At 41.8% G+C, this 21410-nt stretch overlaps 1 protein-coding gene across 5 annotated transcripts in view; it reads right to left on the bottom strand.

Annotated features, from left to right (window-relative positions):
• The window catches only part of CHD1L (chromodomain helicase DNA binding protein 1 like), a 69119-nt gene that overhangs the window by 15581 nt on the left and 32128 nt on the right, over window positions 1-21410 (bottom strand). For 4 of the 5 annotated variants that reach the window (XM_007528676.3, XM_060202002.1, XM_060202004.1 and 1 more), the window contains 7 exons: window positions 18967-19059; window positions 15650-15746; window positions 14221-14294; window positions 12750-12860; window positions 4954-5068; window positions 4120-4273; window positions 1614-1779 (listed from right to left, as the gene is read on the bottom strand). In XM_007528676.3, coding sequence (XP_007528738.1) covers window positions 1614-1779; window positions 4120-4273; window positions 4954-5068; window positions 12750-12860; window positions 14221-14294; window positions 15650-15746; window positions 18967-19059 — 810 coding nt within the window. The remainder of the gene's footprint in view (window positions 1-1613; window positions 1780-4119; window positions 4274-4953; window positions 5069-12749; window positions 12861-14220; window positions 14295-15649; window positions 15747-18966; window positions 19060-21410) is intronic. The other variant, XM_060202001.1, reaches the window with a different exon arrangement.

The following is a 21410-nucleotide window of genomic DNA, read 5'->3' as shown; positions in this document are numbered from 1 at the left end:
AGGGCCCACTTTCCCATATGCCTCTCCCAATCCATATCAAGTAATATTGCATCTGCTGATCACAACCTAACCAACACAATGATTGCCACCTCAACATGCTTCACTTCAGACTGTGTCCAGAGAGTTCACGTGTGGAATGACAACCCTTCAGCTTCATTACTCGGGTGAGACCTTTCCTTTCATGGTATACTCTAATTCCATCCCAGGTGGTTCACTTTCTAACAAAGTCCCAAAACCTAGATATACACCAGTTTCTGTGAGAGAGAGCATATGTTCACACGTATCCGTAAACTACTGCAAAATATATACCTGAAAGCAGAAGTACACTAGAGTTTGCAGTGAGTACCCCCCTAACACTTCCTCTCCACTATTCCAAGCTTTGGGTCCATGATTGCTCAACAATTTGTTTGGCTTCATATGTTAACTCTCTTTTCAGTCACCAGGTTCCAGATGCCATCAGGATGCCGGCCAGGCTTCCCTGGATTGAAGACCCCACCAATGTGTCCTGGAGCTCCACTTCCCCAGAGACCCACCCTACTAGGGAGAGAGAGGCAGACTGGGAGTATGGACCAACCAGTCAATGCCCATGTTCAGCAGGGAAGCAATTACAGAAGCCACACCTTCTACCTTCTGCAACCCTCAATGACCCTGGGTCCATGCTCCCAGAGGGATAGAGAATGGGAAAGCTATCAGGGGAGGGGGTGAGATATGGAGATTGGGTGGTGGGAATTGTGTGGAGTTGTACCCCTCCTACCCTATGGTTTTGTTAATTAATCCTTTCTTAAAGAAAAAAGAAAAAAAAAAAAACCTAAAAAAAAAAAAAAGCTACTACTACATGAAAATATACCAAGCCAGAATTTTTTTTTTTAAAAGACAAAACCAACTTATTTAGCTACATAACTTCACTAGAAAAATTATATTAATTATACTATACTGTGTGGAGTATTTTGAAGCTTAAATGAAAAACAAGTATAAAGCACATGACACCACAAGTAAATGCTCAAGGTCAACCTTTTTTTTTTTTCAAAAAAAAATTCTAAATGTTAAATTCAAAAGCAAATGATTCTATTATTCAGAAATGAATCATGATGTGCTGAGTCACTGTACTAAGGACTATAGGGTAAACTCATGAGAAGTGCTTGCAAGGGAGGAAGGAAAAGTACAAAGTTAAAATCTTAAGAGACTAGGGACTGAATGGCAGCTCACCTGATAGAACATATACTTTACCCTGCACAAAGGACCTGGGTTCAAGCCCCTAATCCCCACCTGCAGGGGGGAAGCTTCATAAGCAGTGTTGCAGGTTATATCTCACCTCTATAACAAAAAAATTAAAAGCAAACAAAAAAGACAGTTGCTGAGAATGGTGGATCTGTACAGGCACCAAGCCCCAGAAATAACCTTGATGGCAAAAGGGAAATCTTTGACAATGAATCTACCTTAAATATTAATATCAACTTGGTTCCAAGTTCAGCTGCAAGGGAATAGCCAATTCCCAGTCAAACTGTTTCTAAACAAATAAGCTTTAAGCACTATGTGGGTAGGAATGATGGACTGGGTAGCAGGTGGACTTGAATGTCTAAGGTACTGCCTGCTCTGCTCCTACCCCTACTTACTTCCTTCCTCTTGCTCTCCAGCTTCTCCGTACGCAGCAGGCAAGGTGTCAGAGATCCACTGGCCGTCTTTGGTCTCTCCCAGGATAGATTCTAGGTCGATTTCATCCATGGTGCTCCCCTCAGAGGACAGCAGCTTATCCAAACCAAACTTGAGTATCTCACTCAACTTGTATGGAGGAGACAAAGTAAAAGTCTAGTTAGTGCTCATGAAGGCAAACATTGGGCTAGCAGTGATTTGCTAAGTGCCATAATGACACCAGGCATAAGCTTCTCCTTATAGTCCATCTTCTCTCCTTGTGATGGGCAATAAACAGGCAAAACAGTCAGTGATGTTAACTGACATTTCTTAATAGCCGTGGCAATGTTAAAAAAAAAACACAAAAAAAAAACACCTCAGATCAGAGAGAGTGTTCACCAGGTATGGCACTTGTTTCCCTTTTGAGCATCTTAGACTCAAGGCCCAACACCACATGAGAGGTGCCATCGTACTGGAGGCAGATCTGAGTCTGAAGTCTCTCCCTGTCTGAATGAAAAAGCAGGCTGAGAGCAGTGAATCCCCCTGCACCCCCCTCACAGCTTTCATTTTATCTTTGTAGCTGATTCTTGGATAATATAGAAAGCAAAATGTACAGTCTGCCCTGCTGCGATGTGGCTGAGCCTGCAGAATACCTGCAAAGCCAAGGAAAAGCACAAAAAGCAAAATAATAAAACACCTTGAGGGGAGTCGGGTGGTAGCACAGCAGGTTAAGCGCAGGTGGGGCAAAGCGCAAGGACAGGCATAAGGATCCTGGTTCCAGCCCCCAGCTCCCCACCTGCAGGGGAGTTGCTTCACAGGCGGTGAAGCAGGTCTGCATGTATCTATCTTTCTCTCTCCCTCTGTCTTCCCCTCCTCTCTCCATTTCTGTCTGTCCTATCCAACAATGACATCAATAACAACAATAATAACTACAACAATAAAACAACAAGGGCAACAAAAGGGAATAAATATTTAAAAATAAAATAATTTTTAAAAAATGCCTTCAGTATGAAGAAAGCAAATCACTGATCAAAAAGATCTGTAATAGCAGCCTAGAAGGTGGTGGTCCAGCAGGTAGAGCACCCAGCATGCAGCTAAGAGGCTCTGAGTTTCATCCCTAGCATCACATATGCCCAAGTGATGCTCTCCCTTTTTTGTTAATACATAGTTCGCTTGGATAGTGCACCGATTTGCCAAGTGCATGACCCAGTCTCATGTCCAGCCCCCACCACACTGAAGGAAGCTTCTGTGTTATGGTCTCTTCACTACCTCTACGTAAAAAAACAAAACGAGGGGCTGGGTGGTGGCACACCTGGTTGAGTGCACATCTTACAATGTACAAGGACCCAGGTTCAAGTTCCTGGTCCCCACCTGCAAGAGGAAAGCTTTGCAAGTGGTGAAATAGTGCTGTAGGTGTCTCTCTCCCTACCTCCCCCTTCCCTCTGGATGTCTCTAACCAATAAATAAAGATAAAAAATATATAAAATCAAAGTTAAAAGCCTGAAATCAAAACAAATTGAGATTATTATGTTGAGCTTTTTAATCTAATTCTAATAGCTTCCCTCCTATGTAACATGTGGTCTTCTCATGTTTAGAGAAGGAAGGAAGCACTGGGGAGATAGCATCATAGTAGCACACCAGGCATGCATGCCTGAGACTCTTTAAAGTTCCACCCTCCACATCACCATATGCCAAAGTTGAGCAGTTATGATATCTGGTATCTGTCAAAAGTGATACAGTCAGTGAGTGTCAAGGCTTGAATTTCTTTTACAAAAGAAAAAGTCCATGCATGTGCAATTCCACTACTCATTCTTTTTTAGGTTGAGGGGGAGACATAATAGCACTGGAGTTTCACCTGGTGCCAAGGTGTTCCCATGTAGAACCAGGTTTTGAACCCAGTGCTTTGCACACCTTATGAAATGAATTATCTCCTGATGGCTCAGGCATGGGTTTTAAACCAAGCCAATGGGATCCAGAGTCTATGAGCATTAGTCTATATTTGCTGTTCTTGTATTTTGAACTTCCTTACCAGCTTGGCTAGTCAACAAGTGTGTAGCTGGGCAGTGGGTAGTTGGTACTATTAAGAGTTCTCTGCAGGGGCCGGGCGGGAGCACAGCGGGTTAAGTGCTTGGTGCAAAGCACAAGGACTGCCAGTTTGAGCCCCCAGGTCCCCACCTGCAGGGGGGTAGCTTCACAAGTGGTGAAGTAGGTCTGCAGGTGTCTATCTTTCTCTCCCTTCTCTGTCTTCTCCTCTCTTGACTTCTCTCTGTCCTATCCAACGACAACAATAACAACAATAATAGTAACAACAATGATAAAGAACAAGGGCAAAAAAAGGGGAAAAAATGGCATCTAAGAACAGTGGATTTGTAGTACAGGTGCTGAGTCCCAACAATAACTCGAGGCAAAAAAAAAAAAAAAAAGAGTTCTTTGCATTCACTTTCTCATCCACTGACAGCACAACTTATAATCAGGAACAATGTATTTTACCTGGAGCTCAGCATCAGCCACAGGCTTCTGGACTCCCAGGGTAAGATGGCCGCCTCCTATGATGGCACTGGTGAGCTGCAGCTTGGAGGCTGCTTTCCTGTACACTATCTCTTCCACCGTGTCTCGGCCAATCAGCCGGATGACTTTAACAGTCCTGTGGAGACCAGTAAGAGCAGTGTGTTACAAACCTTTGCAGAGCTGGGCAGAAGCAGCCAAATACATTTGAAAGGAAACAAACTCAAAATGCCATATTCAGGATTCAATATAAGGGAGGTTGTTTGTTATATGTGACGCTAGAGAGAGATTAGTCCTCATATTCTCATTGAACCTTCCCAAAGAGTCAAGGAAGGGATGACAGTTAGCCACAATTAAGATGTCCTGTCTGTGGTGGGCAGAAACCTTTGGCACATCTAAACTATCCTCAGGTCAAAGGGTAACACCGAGCTATCTAGCCCCTGAATTCTGTAACTTTAGGTGAGCAGGCCCAAAAGGTAGACACAATGAATAAAGCAATGGACTCTCAAGCATGAACTCCTAGGTTCAAGCCCTGATAGTACATGTGCCAGGGTGATGCTCTCATTCTCATTAACAAATAAATATTTTCATAAAATAAATGTTCCTTCTAGTCCATTCACAGTTTTATTTTTTTGCTCTTTAGCAGAGTCTAGAATAATTATGTGTTCCACCAGGCACTGCCCTAGGAGTCTATAACTAAGCTAGTTAAAACCTAGCAGTATCTCTGACCTCTACGTTCACATTCTTCACCTTCCTCTCCAGCCCCGAGCTGCCGGGAAGCCCAAGAAGTATAAAAGTACTCATGCTTAAATCTCTCACTTGTTCTGGCCAATCCGGTGAGCTCTGGCAGCTGCTTGCAAGTCATTCTGAGGATTGAAATCACTATCAACAAAAATGACAGTGTCTGCTGCAGTCAAGTTCATGCCAACTCCACCTGAAACAGCAAAGCAAGAATGTGACCAGCGGCACCTGGGTAAGAGACCAGGAAATGAAGGAGGGTAGAGTGGTCAGAGCGATAACTGAGATCAGCCACAATAATTTGGTTGCATCTTTCAAACTAGTCTCTCTCCACCACCCCCAACTTCAGAGCCTAGTGGTAGTTAAAAGTGCTATTGGAGCTCATGTGGCTAGACCTGGGAAACTATAAGCACCAACATCAACAGAATGCAAGGAGCGGGTGTACATAGCAGAAATGGGTCATTATGGTAGTATGATGGCATGAAGCCATGTTCAATTTCTTCTGTCTAAAAAAATCTCAATTTGGCTTTGTTTATAAAAAGACTATGGAAAAGGATGCATACTCTTTCAACAAGTAGTTTCAAATATGAGGGAAAACATCAACTTCAGTTACAAATTACATTTGAGGTATAAGACTCCTCACACAAGCTGCCAGGAAGAGATGACATGTATTATATTCCTGAACTGAGTGGGGAAACTTCCCCAACTAGAGAAAAGTGTATCCAATCTTTTCTTCACTTGTTTCCACATTAATCCAAGAGACAGTAATAAAGTCATCCCAGAGACAAGAATATTCTGTGGGGCAACTTTCTAGTCTGAAACACTGGGAGAAGAGGACTGACAAGGACACTGCTCAGCTCTGACTTGTGGTAGGGGGTTGAACCTGGTACCTTAGGACCTCAGGCATGAAAGTCTTTTGTAGAACCACTATGCTATCTCCCTGGCCCAAGGGCTTGATCTACCCTGTTCCCACCACCAGAGTTCTGTGTCCCCATTCTCTCCACTGAAAACTGCAGTTGTTCTCTCAAGGTCACAGGTATGGGCTATTATTTCTATATATATATTATATTGGCTTTTTTTCCCCTATGGTCCCGCCTTCTCTTCCTTTTTATGCCATACCTATACCTATCACTACTTCCAAATGTCTTTCCTTTTTAACTCTTCTCTCGCTGGGTCCTGACAAAACTGGGTTTCAGAGCCCTCTAGTCATCTTCCCCTAACATTTCTCACCCACTAGGAGTATGAACCAAAATTATTTTTGAGGTACAGAAGGTAGGAGGTCTGGCTTCTATAATTCTATCTCTACTGGACACAGGGATTGGCAAGTCGAATCTTAGTCCCAGCCTGTTTCTGTTGTATGCTTCACATTGGTTTGGTCTCCCCCCCCACCCCCACCTCTGAGAGATTTGGTTTGGCCCTTGCTAGTTTCGCACCTCTTTTTCTCCCCACCCCCTATGCTACATAGTTGGAGAGTTCTTGGCACAGCCGCGTGAGGAGAAGGATGCAGGAGAGATCTGTGTGATTAGTTTGGGTTAGTTTATGAATCGGTGTTTGTGAATAAAGAAATACAGCTTCCCTGCCCAGCTGTGTGTCCATGAGTCTCTGTCGGCCGCCGTGAAGCTAGCCCGGCCTGCTGGAGCCCCGAACATTAACGACAAATGGCGCCCATGTGGACCTGACCTGTGCATGTCTTAGATAAGTGAAGACAATTTGGCTACCTATGCACTATGGCCTTCTCTTCTGCTTGTGAAGAGATCTCCAAAGGCCTCTGCCCTTTCTTCACGAGGCTGTTTCGCTGTTTCTGGAACATTTATCTCTGGACCACTCTGTGGTTTCCGCCCAACACCAGCCCGCATGAGCCGGCTTTCTGGGCACGGGCTCCCTCCACGCTGCTCGGACCCCGGGGCACCTCGGCCCGCGCCTTCTGCATGGCTGGCCCGCCCACCCTCCTGCTATGAAGTCTGGACAGATCCTGGACCACCTGGAGACCATGGGCTCCCTGCCGAAACTGGGCCCCCTGGCCAAGATCTCCAGCTTGGGTCTGAAGGCAGACGAGCTAGAATACACAGAGATTCGTCCAGAGATCGCAACCTACAATTCCTAGAAGTGGAGCTGCGTGGGAGGCCACCTCCGGATGGTGACCCCCCCAACAACTAAGACAGTATAGATCTAAATTCGTGTTTAAAATGACATGTCTTCGTGACAAAGGTTTCTCTCATTGTGTATTAAAGACCATGTTTACGTGTGTGTTTAAAGTTTGGTAAACATTAACTTTATGGTTAAAAATATAACTTTAAGGCTATATTCTTACCAGGCAAAGTTAAATGAAAAAGGTTTTCAACATAATTCTCATAAAGATAAAATTAACTTACATTTAAAGTCTGAGGTAAAAATTAGTTAAAAATCAATATATTTGAACTAAGTTGGTCTAAAAAAAAACAACCTGTGCACACCTAGGGTGTGTCTCCATCTTGAATGGGTGTAAAAGGTTAAATGTCGGGCTGAGCTTCACTGACGGGAGACAGACGACCAGGGACTCATGGTTGAGCTGTACGCAGTATCTCTTTATTCATGCAGGATGTAGCACAATCTATACCAAGCTAGACTAAACTAACAACTAACTAAAACGAACAATGTTGTCTTTATATATACTTCCCAAGTAGGGTGTGAACAGGATGTGACGCAGAGAGGGTGGAGAGAAAAGTGAGTGGTGAAAATCAGGGTGTGACAAGGAGAGGATCAGGGTGTGACAAGGAGAGGGGGTGGAGCAGGTGAGAATTCTACCACTAAACCACCAATGCCCTGGAGGGAAGGTGGTGCTTTATGTAAATGTAAAAGTGATTTATGTAAATAGACGGCAGTGGTTATGTAAATAGAATACAGTGGTTATGTAAATAGAATGCAGTGTTAAGCAGGGGGGATTTAAACCAAATGAAATAGAAGGGGGTTTTTTTTGTTTTGTTTTGTTTTTTTAAATTATTTTCCCTTTTGTTGCCCTTGTTGTCTTTTTTTATTGTTGTTGTAGTTATTGTTGTTATTGTTATTGATGTGGTTGTTATTAGATAGGACAGAGAGAAATGGAGAGAGGAGGGGAAGACAGAGGGGAGAGAGAAAGATAGACACCTGCAGACCTGCTTCACCGCCTGTGAAGCGACTCCCCTGCAGGTGGGGAGCCGGGGGCTGGAACCCGGATCCTTACGCCGGTCCTTGCGCTTTGCACCACCTGCGCTTAACCCACTGTGCTACCGCCCGACTCCTGAGAAGGGGTTTTTAAAAGCAGAATTAGAAGATACCAACAGTTAAATAGGCTTGTTGATATGTAAAACTCTCAAATTCCTTCTCAATTAAAAACGTTAGATTGTGCTATGGTTATGCTAATGACTGTAATAGAGTTATCAATTGTGGTGAACTTCTAACCTGCTACAAGTTTTGTTTCATAAGTAAGTGAATTGCAGCTGTCAAGTTCTCTACAGAAAAGCAGAATTCCAATGGCTGACATTCCCCATCGAGACAGACATACAACAATTCACCCCCTGGCAATTCTTCGATGGACATCTGCTTTGGACTGGCATTTCTATCGGACTCAACTGGTACACCTCTTGGACACTTTGCAGCTTCCCTTTATGCTGCTGGGTTTCTCAAAGACTGACTGCAGCCAGCTGCCTTGGGACTCTAGGCTGTTCCCCACCCCCATGCTAAAAAATGCCCGTCAAGGCAAGTAATGACCCCCAGAGGCAAAAGAAGCCCCCAGAGACAAGAAATGTTTTTTCGATATAAGAAGTTCACCCCACACCCCTGATACTATGCTCATTTAGTTAAAAAGAAAAGGGGAAATTGTTGTATGCTTCACATTGTTTTGGTCTCCCCCCACCCCCGCCTCTGAGAGATTTGGTTTGGCCCTTGCTAGTTTTGTACCTCTTTTCCTCCCTGCCCCCTATGCTACGTAGTTGGAGAGTTCTTGGCGCGGCCGCCTGAGGAGAAGGATGCAGGAGAGATCTCTGTGGTGATTAGTTTGGGTTAGTTTATGAATCGGTGTTCGTGAATAAAGAAATACAGCTTCCCTGCCCAGCCGTGTGTCCTCAAGTCTCTGTCTGCCGCCGCAAAGCTAGCCCGGCCTGCTGGAGCCCTGAATTTTAATGACATGTTTCTATCTTTCTCTAGTAGGGTAGGGCTCTGGAGAGGTGACACATTGGTGAGATTGTCTGCCCAGGGAGCACAGGATGGAATCACAGTAGCACCTGCAGTTTGGTGTCTGAAAGGCAGTTATGAGGCAGGACAAAATGCTTAATAAATAGGAACCAGAAAGTAAAACTAGAGCAGGTGATAATAGGGGCATTAGGGTGGTAAGAAGCTAGGAAGTCTATTTTAGGGATGTTCCAAGGGGCCCGTGGCTTTAGTAATATTTACTTGAGCTTGATAGTTAATATAGAGGGGGGCTAAAAATATTGTCTGGGAAGATGTAGACAAAGTTGAGAATAGAACTCTCTCCCTCTCTACCCCCCACTTCTAATCTCTCTCTCTGTCCTATTGAATGAAAAGAAAAAAAAAAAGGAAAAATGTCCACCAGGAGCAGTGGATTTATAGTGCCAGCACTGAGCCCCAGCATTAACCCTGGAGACTAAAAAAAAAAAGAAAGAAAAAAGAAAGATTTAGATATATAGTCAAACTATATCTATGACCTTGGGAGACCTACTGCAGTTTCCACTAGAGGGGCATGGGGACACAGGACTCTGGTGGTAGAAATGGTGTAGAATTATATCCCTATTATCTTATAATTTTTTAAATCACTAATTAAAACAAAATAATAAAAATTGATCATGTTGTTCTGTGAGCCAGGCATAGTGAGTGGGTTGTAAAAGAAAAGGGGAAAAAAATCTTTACCTTCAGTGCCAGGTTTTCAGAGCCTCAGGCATGAGAGTCTCTTTGCATCACCATTATGCTATCTACCCATCTACCCTCACCCTCAGTGCCAGGTTTTCTTGGTAGAGAATTAGCTCACTTTCTCTCCAAACTTGGAATAAAATGATAATAATAATAATTAGTTGAGTTAATTGCTTCTATTTCTTTCCTTTTATTGAGGGATTAATGGTTTACAATAGAGTTACTGACACATAGGTACAATTTCTCATCTCACTAAGACAGGTGTCTACAAAACACTCTCATCCCCAGCCTGGGTCCTTTCCCACCATCAGGCACCAAGACATCAAGTACCCTCCCCCCAATAAAATTTTTCTTCTTCTTGGATTAATGTTGTCTAAGTTTAGTTTTCTTCATTAAAGAGTGACACAGTAAAAATAAGCTAGAACCATATGGGACATATTTATGAGCAATTCCTGCCACCTGGTGGCAACATGATAAAATCGCAGAAAGATTTAAAGTTGGAGGGAAACAGTTAAAAGATAATCTACAGCTGAATAGAATAAATGTGACAGAGTTTGGAAGAGACTTTGGGGCCTTAAAAAGATTACACTGGGGGGCCAGGTGGTAGTGCAGTGGGTTAAAAGCACATGGCGCAAAGCACAAGGACTGGCCTAAGGATCCCAGTTCCAGCCCCCAGCTCCCCCCCTGCAGAGGGGGGTCAGTTCACAAGCGTTGAAGCAAGTCTGCAGGTGTCTATCTTTCTCTTCTCCTGTCTCCCTTCCTCTCTCGATTTCTCTCTGTCCTATTCAACAACAACAACAGCAATAACAATAATATCAACAAAAGGGCAACAAAAATGGGAAGAAAAAGAAAAGATTACGCTGAGTACCTGGGGGATAAGTTAAAAATCACAGGCCTACTTCTTTCTAAATATAGATGTTTCAAACACAATGCTCTCTAGAAATGATGATGAAATCAGTAATGCTGCCTAGGACCTTGAAAAGTAAACAAGTCTGAATATATTTTGTAATAGAGATAAGGCATACACAGTAAAATAATTTCCTTATAGTCAAAAATTATATCTAACATTGCTTTTATATATCCTATAGAACAAGGCGCTTAACAAATGCTTTTTAAGTAAGACTTAAGTCTTTTTATAGAAATACTGATCTATCTTTAACAGAGCACATAGATCCCTTTAGCATTCCTGCATCTAGTCCATAAAGATAGGCCTATAAAAAATTAAGATAAAGGGCAATGTTGCACTTGGTGATATGTACATGTTACCATGCAAAAGGATCCAGGTTTAAGTCCCTGGTCCCCAGCTACAGGGAAGAAGCTTCACAAATGGCAAAGCAGTGCTACAGATGTCTTTCTCTTCTTTTATATCTCCCTCACCCCTTTAATTTCTATCTTACCATATATAAGAAAAATCTAAAGAAAATAAAGCAAATTTTTTTAAATTAGATAGTGAAAATAAAATCCCATGACTTCAAAACTTGTTTAAGGTCTGTTTCTTCATGAAATAAGAATAATTTATTTCCAAGAATTGATTTTGTGGGGCTAGGCAGTAGCACAACTGGTTAAGTGCACACATTATCAAAAACAAGGAGCAGGGTTCAAGCAGGGTTCAGGCCCACCTGCAAGAAGGGAGAACTTCACGAGTGGTGAAGCACTACTGTAGGTGTCTTTCTACCTCCCCTTCCCTCTAAACCTCTGTCTCTATCTAAAATAAGCTTACAAGTTAAAAAAAAAAAAAATCTTTAAGGAAAAGAAGTCATTTTGAGCAGTTTAGGAGCTGTTAAATATTTAACCATTCTGTAACTATAAACATTACTTATAACATTTATGATATGTTATTTCCAGAACATGTTCAACAGCAATTCTAATAAGCTGGCAATTTTGTTATAATCATGTTTTTAGAAAATAACTAGATTCTAGGTGGGGATGAGGGGGATGGTACAGTATTTCTGCAAAAGATTTGTATGCCTGAGGCTCTGAAATCACAAGGTCTCTCTCTCTCTCTCCTACTATATTTATGTACTGGATAGAGACAGCCAGAAATCAATAGGGAGGGGGATGATAAAGAAGGAAAGAGAGAGATACCTGCAAAACTGCTTCAGCACTAGCAAAGCTTTCCCCCTACAGGTGGGTACAGAGGGGGCTCAAACCCAGGTCCTTATGCACTGCAACATGTGTGCTCAACAAGGTATGCCACCACACGGCCCCTCTCTCTCTTTTTTAATTGCCAGCAGTGTTGCCACTGGGGCTCAGTGCCAGCACACAAATCCAACATTTCCGGACGACATTTTGTTGCTCTTTCTCTCTCTCTTTGATAGGACAAAGAGAAACTGAGAGGGAAGGGGAAGATAGAGAGGAGAGAAAGACCTGCTTCACCACTTGTAAAGCATACCCCCTGCAGGTAGAGAGCAGGGGCTCGAACCCAGGTCCTCATACATTAATAGGTACACTTTACCGGTACACTACTGCCCAGCCCCATGAAGTCACAGGTTCAATCCCCCACAGCACCATATGCCAGAGCTGTGCAGTGTTGTGCTTAAAAAACAAAACCAGAAAATAATTAGATTCTTATCGAGCTTTTATAACACTATTCCAGAGCCATTTGAAAAGGAATGACAAGTAGCAGGCAGGTTACCTCATATGCCAAATTCTTAGCTGAGAAGGAAAACTGCCTCTACCAAGTATGACTACAACTTTCCACAAAATTACATAAAAGAAATCTCCCAGGACAATCCCAGGTCAACTGTCAAAGAAGATTAGAATTGATTCTCAACAACTCCAGGTGTCACGCTTACTTCTTTGACAGTATGCACAGAGTGGGAGTACCATGCAAGAAGCCCAGTACCTTGATGACAGTAGGCCAACTACTTGAATTCCTTGGCTTCCTCAATACTGAATAACATTTCAGAGAGTAAAAGGAGAAATATGATATCGGGGATATTAAAGCAGTGTGACAGGTCTAGTTGTCTGCTTTTGTCAATGTCTATGTGACCCACCTGCCCTGGTACTCAGGAGAAAAATAAAAATGGGCTGTTGTCCAAAGTTCTTAATGGCCAGGTGTCTCTCCTCTCCTCTCACAGAACCATCCACACGCTCATAACTGTAGCCTTCACACAGAGCAAAGGAAACAAAGCTGTGTTAACTTTATTCAAGTAAGCAGAGAAATAAAACATTGTCAGTCAGAACCAGAAGCTAATTATGTTCCCATCCAAATGCAGTCATGCTTTTACTGTACATCAGTCTTGGGGGGGGGGGTCTGTTTAGGGGACTTTTCCTTGTTATACACTGCTTTTTTTTTTAAGACAGATATATAGTTGCTGTAGTAAGTACTTATGGAGTTAGTGTTCCATTCTGACTGTCCCAAACAACTCTGAAGCACACTATGGACCCTGCTGCTTGGCAGTATCCAGTTTTGTTTGCTAAGATGCAATCTTCATGTGCTTGGAAACAGTGAGTGAGTCTGCCTGATAGGGCAGCACCTGCCTCTCAATGAAGCTGCAGGGCTCTCCTGTTACCATAGAGCCCTGTCAAGAAGGGGAATGGCATGCTGAAGCCTTGTTTGTGAAGCTGGTACTCCTCACTGTGCCAATGGCATCTTCTGCAAGGGTTCAGTGGGCCAAGTATACTGCAAAATCAGGCTCAATAAGGGACTCTGAAAAGTCTATTCTGGATTCATTCTTTAGATATTAAGGTCTGCAGTGGCTACTTCTTACCACAAGGTCAATCAATGTTATAGCTTTTCTTCATCATGTCACGTAAAGCTTACAAATTATAATTAATACAATCACTCAACAGAGCCCCAGGTAAAAACACAAGTTCTGTGTCTGTACAGAAAAGAACTACCCCAGCAAGCAGTTGGTGGCACACCCAGCAGAGCACATGTTACAGTATGGAAGGATCTGGGTTCAAGCTCCCAATCCCCACCTGCAGGGTGGTAAGTTTCATAAACAGTGAAGCAGTGCTGCAGGTGTCTATCCCAACCCCCTCTTAATTTTCATCTCTATCCAAAAATTAATAAAATATTTTTTTAAATGCCCTTGTTGCACTTTCAATCATTCTGTGGGATCTGTATAATTTCTTCTACTGATCCTGAACAAATGCCTAACTTATGAGTTGATTATTCCAAGCCACCAACAACACTGTTTATCATACATTTTCTAAAAGCACTCTACATTTTTGCAACACACGTTTTCTCTGGAGTCCATAATTTTAAATCACATCACTAATGAGGATGTGTGTGTTTCCTTCTGCCCATATGTCTACCCTGCTACTAATCCTTGCATCAAACCCCCTTCCTTCCCCACCATGTTTAGTCTTTCTTTGGTTCTGAATAATGCTCTTTTACTGCTTTCCTCTATAAAATTTCCAACACCCAGGTTACTCTCCACAGGCCCATCTAGAATGTTGACTGTAAAAAAACAAACAAAAAACCAAAGCTTGAACAATTGCCATGGCCAAGATCTTCACCTCTATAATCCATGTAGTCTTGGAGAAGATCCAACATCTGTGTCATCTGGGAGAAAAGTAAAACTCGGTGGCCCCTGGCAAGGAAAAGAAAAGGAGTAACTGCCTATTTTAGTAGTCATTTCAGGTAAGTTTCCTTCAGGTGAAACTTGCCAGAGGGTACAGGTTTACAAATAAATGAAATACTTCTTCTTCTAGCGTTTGCCATTCTTCTGTAGCCAGTCAACAGCGTCAGGTTGAAAGCTGTCAGGAGCTGCTTGTTGCTGGCTTTGAAGGTGACTGGGATCCATGTGGATTCAGTCGGCTAGGAAGGATCATCAGTTTCCCCAATGAATGGGTACTCACGGGATGAAACACTGATGCAGAAATACAAATGTCACAAGCTTCTGCAGAGACCTCCTCAGCAATGCCATATGCTTTGTAAGGATGTAGCTCCACATGTAAGCACACCCTACAAAGCAGCAGCTTTCAAGCTAAAGTGCAGAAATTCTCAGGAGCACGCATTGGGGCACTTGGGGCTATTTAAGAAGTCCTAGAATAGCCAAGAGCTCTCCTTCTGGAATGTAGAATTATTCAATGGACAGAAGTACAATTTTTTACTTAAACAGCAAAAGAAAGATCTGTGAAGACAATCCCAGGCTCCAACATAAACCAAAGCCGAGCAGTGTTCTGGCTAAAATAATAATAGTAGTAACAGTATCATTGAAGAGTGAAAACACAAAATTAAAATGCACAAAAACAAAACCCTAAAAGCTGGAGATCATGAAGGATCTGTGGTCAGCCTTGTAAAAATATTCTCTACTTGAGGATATGAAGCTGTGATCCTAAGACTATTCTGGTTGAAAAGTCTGAGAAGCATCACTTTAGAGAAGTAAGGGCATATCCTAGTCTAAATGATACTACATATACTTATGAGAAAAGAAAGTGTAAATGAGCCGATATTAAAAAAGGAGCAATCCTTACTCTCCCTATAGCCTCTTAAACTTTGTCTCAAGCACTGGGTGTTGCTTAACTAGATGTTAGTCACAGATGGATTGGGGGTGGGGGGCACAAACACAACTGAATCACCAAGCCCCACCAGGCAGATTTCTAAGGCTGTCCGACAGAAGCTTGCTTAGCAGTACACCTCAAACTTCTGCAGGAACAGACTGCCCTGACCTGGTGATTGGCCTTGGTACATCCAACCACTGGAGTCAGCCAGATGGCCATCTGACTAAATTCCCTTTCTCTCACTGGCCCACTTCTGATTCCTTCCCTATAAAAAGTCCCAGTTTCTAAAATAAATAAATAAGTAAATAAAATTAAAATCCCAGTTTCTGACCTGGAAGTAAGATGAAATTGCTGTCTTCAGAAAAAGAAACTGGTTAGTTACTCATAATTCTGTTTATAATAATCACTGGCTCCAAGCCTAAGATGTGAATCTTAGACCTACCTAGAATAAAGGAATGTCAGCAGCTTGTCCAGCAGGTGAAGTTTCCCACTGGCTTCAATCAGGTGGTCTCCAATTTCAAAAGGTTCTGGCTCTACACCTGAAAGAGAGATAATCCACTTCTAATAATGAGTCTCAGCTGCCAGGTTACATGAAAGGAGGAGCTAATTGCTGGGTTATAATGAGTAAAAGGCCAAATTGCTGCTTTTTTAAGGTTTTACATATTACATGAGAAAAAATCTGAATGAAAAGAAAAACACTATGTATCAAAATGAGTAAAGTGCACTTAGAGCAGCAACTAGATAATTACAGAGATCTGTAAGGGAACGGGGAAGTAGCAAAAGAGACTGAACATAGGCAGATAATGAGGGGTGGCAAGGACAAGAGAAAATAGTGTCCCATATCAAGTAAAGAAAGTGTTTCAAGAAAGAAGTGATAAACTAGGAGGACTAGTGGGAGGTTATTGTTATGTGGAAATGTTATACATATACAAACTATTATATTTTACTGTCAACTGTAAACCATTAATCTCCCAATAAAGAATTTTTCAAGTGATAAACTGTGTCAGAGATTTCAAGAGTAGGTTAGAAAAAAAAAAATGAAGAGAGCGGTGGGAGGTGGATCACTTACTAAAGCACTATCATGTGTGAGGATCTGGATTTGAACCCCCAGTACCACATGGAAGAACCCTCTAAAGGGGAAGCTTCACAAGTGGTGGAGCAGTGCTATGATGTCTTTCCCACTCTGTCTCTCCCTCCCTCTCTCATCATCTAAAAAATGGGCGTAGTGGAATCTTGCAGGTACAAGGTCCCAACAAAAAGCCCTGACAGCAAATAAAATGTAAACAGACAACCATGGGTTAAACAACAACACAAAGCTCATTGGTAAGCGTGATATAACAGTAATAGGATGAGCTCCAAACAATGGGACATCGAACCACAAGGAAATTATCAGTTGAACCCAAATTATAAGACACCCATAAAATGATAAGCCATGGTTCTTCAAAACTGTCAATTTCATAAACGATCTTTTTAAAAAGCAGAGGAATGTTTACTGACTAGGGGAGAACAAAACAACATAGTAAATACAATGCAGCATCTTGGATTTAAAAAGAAAATCAAAGTTGCAAGGGACACTAAGAAAACTGAATATGCTTCTATCTACCTGGTCTAAAATTGTAGATAACTTAGTATCTGAAGAAAATGTTATTTTTAGAAATGCTTTAACAATTTAAGCCCAGTGTCAGAACTCAGTTTACAAATCTGAAACACTACGTGCTTAGACTAAAGGAATATAAACTCAGAACTGAAATGTATGTAGATAGCATAATGTTATGCAAACAGACTCTCATGCCTGAGGTTCCAAAGTCCCAGGTTCAATCCCCCACACCATCATAAGCCAGAGCTGAGCAATGCTCTGGTACAAAAAAAAGAAATGAAATACTTCCTAATCTCTCCTGACAGCAGTAGCATTAATGTTACCCTCTTGATAATCTTTAGAAGAAATACTGTATACAAATAGCCAAGAGATATACTGGCAAAAGCATAGTTATCAACTAAAGGACAATTACTGTCCCCCATGACAACCTCTACTATAATCATCAAACAAGTAAAATGCAGTAAAAGTCAGGGTTAACTTAAATCCCACTTAAACTCTAGGTCTATTCCCTCCCTAACTTGAGGTCAGATCCCATTAACCCAGAATCGGTTGGGATACAACAAATGACACTCAATAATTTAACAACTGGGAGAAAGACTAACCTCATCAGGTAAAGAAAGGACTACAAATGCTGGATATGGGCAAAAGATTGGCTCACTTTAATGAGGGCCTTTCAGGTCACTACCAGGTCACCCCATTGTCTGAGGCTCTAGTCAGGAACTCCTTGGATTCCCACATACACATGATGGACCTAGTCTTCTAATAGGTCCCTCTCTCCACCATCACTGGTGACTTCCATCAGGAATATCATCATAAACCCTCTTGTGGCTTCTCCAGGACTTTGCACTCACTGTAGAGAAGCAATGACAGAGACTGGTCCACTCTCCGTAGAGAAGCTGGGTCAGCCTACTCTGCCCTTGAGGAAGACTGGTCCTGAAATGAATCCAATCTAAACTGTTCCTAGCTGTTACCATGGGCTGCGAGGTCAGACTGTCAGGGACTCAGAAATCATACAGGCTCCTGTGCTAAATATAAATACATATGGACCTTAAGTCAGATCAATGGGATAAACAATTAATGATATTTATATACTTTCCTCATGTTTGGGAGCTACTTTCTGCCCTAATCCAGCTTTCTAGTTCTATTCTCAACTCTGACACCATATTCCTAGACAATATTTTTGGTTCACCTGCATGTTAGCTATCAGACTCAAGGCAAAAATTACTAAATTCATGGGCCTTTTGGACAATACCTAAAAATAGACTTCCTAGCTTCTTCCCACCCAACACTTCTAATTTTATCTGCTCTATTCCTACCTTTAGGTTCTTGTTTATTAAACATTTTTGTCCTGCTTTATATTATACCACCTTTTAGCCACCAAGTTGCAAACACTACTATGATGCCATCCTGACTTTCCCGGGCAGATAAACTCCAATGTGTCCTGGAACCTCACTTCTCCAGGTCCTACTCCACTAGGGAAAAATAGAAACAGGCTGGTGGTATGGATCAACATGCCAACATCCATGTCCAGCGGAAAAGCAATTATAGAAGCCTGACATACCACCTTCTGTACCCCATAAAGAATTGTGGTCCATACTGCCAGAGAGATAAAGAATGCGGCGGCTTCCAATGGAGGAGATAAGACACAGAACTCAGTTGGTGGGAATTGTATGGAACCGTGCCACTGTTATCTTACAATCTTGTTAATCATTATTAAATCACTAATAAAAATTTAAAAAAGAAATCTGAATATAAAGGATAATCAATATAAGGAAGTAACAAGGGAAGATGGTTAGAAAACCAGCTGGTAAGTGCAATCAATTCTTTTTGTTTTATTTGTTTTTGACTGATGCAGGATATTGGACCTTAGGCATGAAAGTATTTTTGACTGATGCAGGATGTTGTAGCCTTAGGCATAAAAGTATTTTTGTATAACCATTATATCTCCTCAAACAATTTGAAAAAAAAAAATCAGAGCACTATTCAATTCTGACTAATAGTAGTGTGCCAGGGAATTAAATCTGGGTACCTCCAACCCTTAGGCATGAAAGTTTATGAAACCACTATGCTATTTCCCTGGTTCTGTTCATTTGAAGAATTTTACTATGATGCTGACCACAAAAATGCTAACAAAAGCAATCTGACAGAGGGCTTTATCTCACCATCAAACAAATATGGATGATCCACGCACTTTCGAAGCTGGGATAAGACATTCTGAAGTTTAACTTTCTTTGCCAGCTCATTGTCAAATGCATCTGAAATTTTAAAGGAGAAAAGGAACCACTGAACAATGACTCTTTCCATAAATACCCTTATTTGTCTCAATAGACCATTTTCAAACCTGTATTAACACACCAAATTTCACTGAATTACATTAAGAACTAGCAGCACATCTATATGTAATTTACTTCTCCATCACTTCAAGAAGGAAGTCTAACTATAACTTTAACTTGGGAATGAGCACTGTTACTCTCTTCATAGCATTCTATAATTTCTTCCTGGACTGCAGTTGTGGAACCAAGGGACAAAAACATTGAACATTTAGAGACTATTCCTGTTCCATGCTTAGATCTCCCTTCCCACTCCCAATTTCTCACACTAAATGTGATTCAACAAAACCAGTCTGTATTGTGTTAATTGACTGACAGGACGGGAAGGTGAAAGGCATGATGTGACACCTAGAGGAGTTTGCTACTTATCAATACATAATGGGGTGGGGGGCTGAGGGGCATGGGGGTTCACAAGTGCAATAGCCAATCAAGTCTGAGTTCTATTAAAGACATTCCATCAGTTTCATTAAAGCTAACCTGAATATTATATGCAGATTATGAAATTCCATCTCATAGTTTTACTATATAAAACAAGTCTCTTTAAAAAAATATTTCCATCCACGACAAGGTAAAGAAGGTGGCCTCATCATTCTTAATAGCAGAGTAGCATTCCATTGTGTATATATAAAGCTTTCTTAGCCACTCATCTGTTGTTGGGCACCTAGACTGCTTTGAGGTTTTGGCTATAACAAATTGTGTTGCTATGAACATAGCTATACACAGATATCTTTGGATGTGTATTTGTTTCCTTAGGATATATCCCCAGGAAAGGAACTGCTAGGTCACATTCTCTACCTCATATTGAATGGAGCTTGAGAGAATCATGTTAAGTGAGATAAGCTAGAAAGAGAAGGATGGAGAAATATGGAGTGATCTCACTCATGCGCAGAACTTAACAAACAAGAACAGAAAGTGGAAATACAATACTTGGATTGGTTTGTTATACTGCACCAAAGCAAAGGACTCTGGGGGAGGAAGACAGACAGAGGTGTGTGCAGAGTGGGAGGAACTCGGGTCTTGGTACATGATTATGGAACAGGATGTAAGTTGGGGGTGAAAGTGTTTTGCAGACACCTATCATACCAAGATGGGAAATTATACCCATATGCCAACAACTGTAATGTAAACCATTAACCTCCCAGTAAAATAAATTAAGATAAATAATCATATATCTTAATTTATCTTGGGAGTGCAAACTGGTACAAAACAGTATGATTTGTACTTCAATGTAAATGAGAAATACCTGATGATTCTGCAAAGCCACTCCTAAGTATATATCCAAAGGGCATAAAAACATTTTATTCTTGACACATCCTTCTTCCTGTTTGCCATGTGCTAATGCCCTCTATCTGCAAGCCAGTATTTCTCAGCCAGCTGATATCGAGGTCCTTAACATAAAGCTATGGTCTTGTTTTCGCCTAATGTTTATCACTGGAAATAATTTTGCTTGGTTTGATTGTATGAAGTGGTATTATAATATCAATGAACATTTTGAATATTTTTTTCTCCCAACTATCTACAGGAGACAGCAAACCTATCCCATCTTATCTTCAGAATCACACACTAAGGCACACCTAGTTGAGCACCCATTATAATGGACAAGGACCCAGGTTTGAGAGCCCAGTCCCCACATGCAGGGGGAAAGCTTTGTGAGTGGTGAAGCAGGGCTGCAGGTGTCTCTCTTCCTCTCTATCTCCCCTTCCCCTCTCAATTTCTAACTGTCTAACTTTATCTGCTTATTTCTAACCAATAAGCAGATAAAGATAATGAAATTTTTTTTTTTTAAATCACACACTGGGAGCCAGAAGACTGCTCATCCAGGAAGGTACATGCTTTGCCATGCACACGGCCCAGGCTCAAGTCTCAGCATTAGATAGGAGCACCACAGCACCAAGGGACGTCTCTCCTGCTCTGGGTCACTCTCGATATATGTGAATTAGAAGAATGAAAAAGTCAACCTGGGGACACTAAGGTTGTAACGTGTGAAGCTCAGTGTCAAAAAAAAAAAAAGTCACACACTTCACTTCACTCTGAACTAAACATGCAACAAACTGTGATCTTTCTGAGAAAACAAATCAAGAAACTCCACATAGGCTCAGCTCACCTGATAGGTGATAGCTCACCTGGATAGGGCAGGGCACCTGCTTTGCCACACACACCACCCAGATTCAAGCCTGGCCTCCCACCACACTAGAGGAAGCTTCAGTGCTGTGGTCTTTTTCACACTCTCTATTTAGAGGGGGGAAAAAACTCAGCCGGGAGCAGTGAGGCTCTGG

The sequence above is a fragment of the Erinaceus europaeus genome, chromosome 11 (assembly GCF_950295315.1).
Source record: "Erinaceus europaeus chromosome 11, mEriEur2.1, whole genome shotgun sequence".
Classification (NCBI taxonomy): Eukaryota; Metazoa; Chordata; class Mammalia; order Eulipotyphla; family Erinaceidae; genus Erinaceus; species Erinaceus europaeus.
Note: the sequence above shows the minus strand (reverse complement) of the source record. Positions and strands in the feature narration are given on the sequence as shown.